We start from the raw sequence: 483 nt of genomic DNA, 5'->3' as shown, positions 1-483 counted from the left end.
CCAATGATGGCTTTGCAGACATCGCTACACTGGTGGAGGATACTCACCTTCCAGTGGTCCTAAATTCCTTGGATGAACTTGATCAATTCAAAGGTCCCAAGGTGATCCAAACCAAAGATACCAGAGCCATCAATTTGAACAAGGTGCAGAAAACAAGTGTCATTAATGCTCCCTCTGATCAAGACAGGAAGAATAAACATGAAGCCTCTGAGCTGATCAGTGGTGCTCCCATAGTCAAAATCCAGCCTGAGAGCCCAGATGGCATGTTCGTGGGAGAAGTGGCTGTTTCCAATGCTGCAGCCAGTGACAGAGCTCCTGAAAACAGGGCCAAGAATTCTAACAAACCTCAGAAAGCTGCCCCCAGCAGGACCAGCAAAACCAAGAGCCATGGGCAAGAAAAGGCCAAAAGAACCAGAGAAAACAACCCCAAGAAAACTGAAGAGAGTAAGCAGTCAGGGAACAAAGTCAAGGCAGAGGAGAAGC

At 47.6% G+C, this 483-nt stretch overlaps 1 protein-coding gene across 1 annotated transcript; it reads left to right on the top strand.

The window, feature by feature from the left end:
• Positions 1-5: 5 nt before the first annotated feature.
• On the top strand, positions 6-479 carry LOC106724863 (uncharacterized protein C2orf78-like; the record flags this gene model as incomplete). Its single annotated transcript, XM_014533877.1, has 1 exon — positions 6-479. A coding segment is annotated over one exon (474 nt), but the record flags the coding sequence as incomplete, so codon positions are not given.
• Between the last annotated feature and the right edge of the window lie 4 nt (positions 480-483).

The sequence above is a fragment of the Myotis brandtii genome, unplaced genomic scaffold (assembly GCF_000412655.1).
Source record: "Myotis brandtii unplaced genomic scaffold, ASM41265v1 C41003232, whole genome shotgun sequence".
Lineage (NCBI taxonomy): Eukaryota > Metazoa > Chordata > Mammalia > Chiroptera > Vespertilionidae > Myotis > Myotis brandtii.
This window is presented reverse-complemented; position numbering and strand designations above follow the sequence as displayed.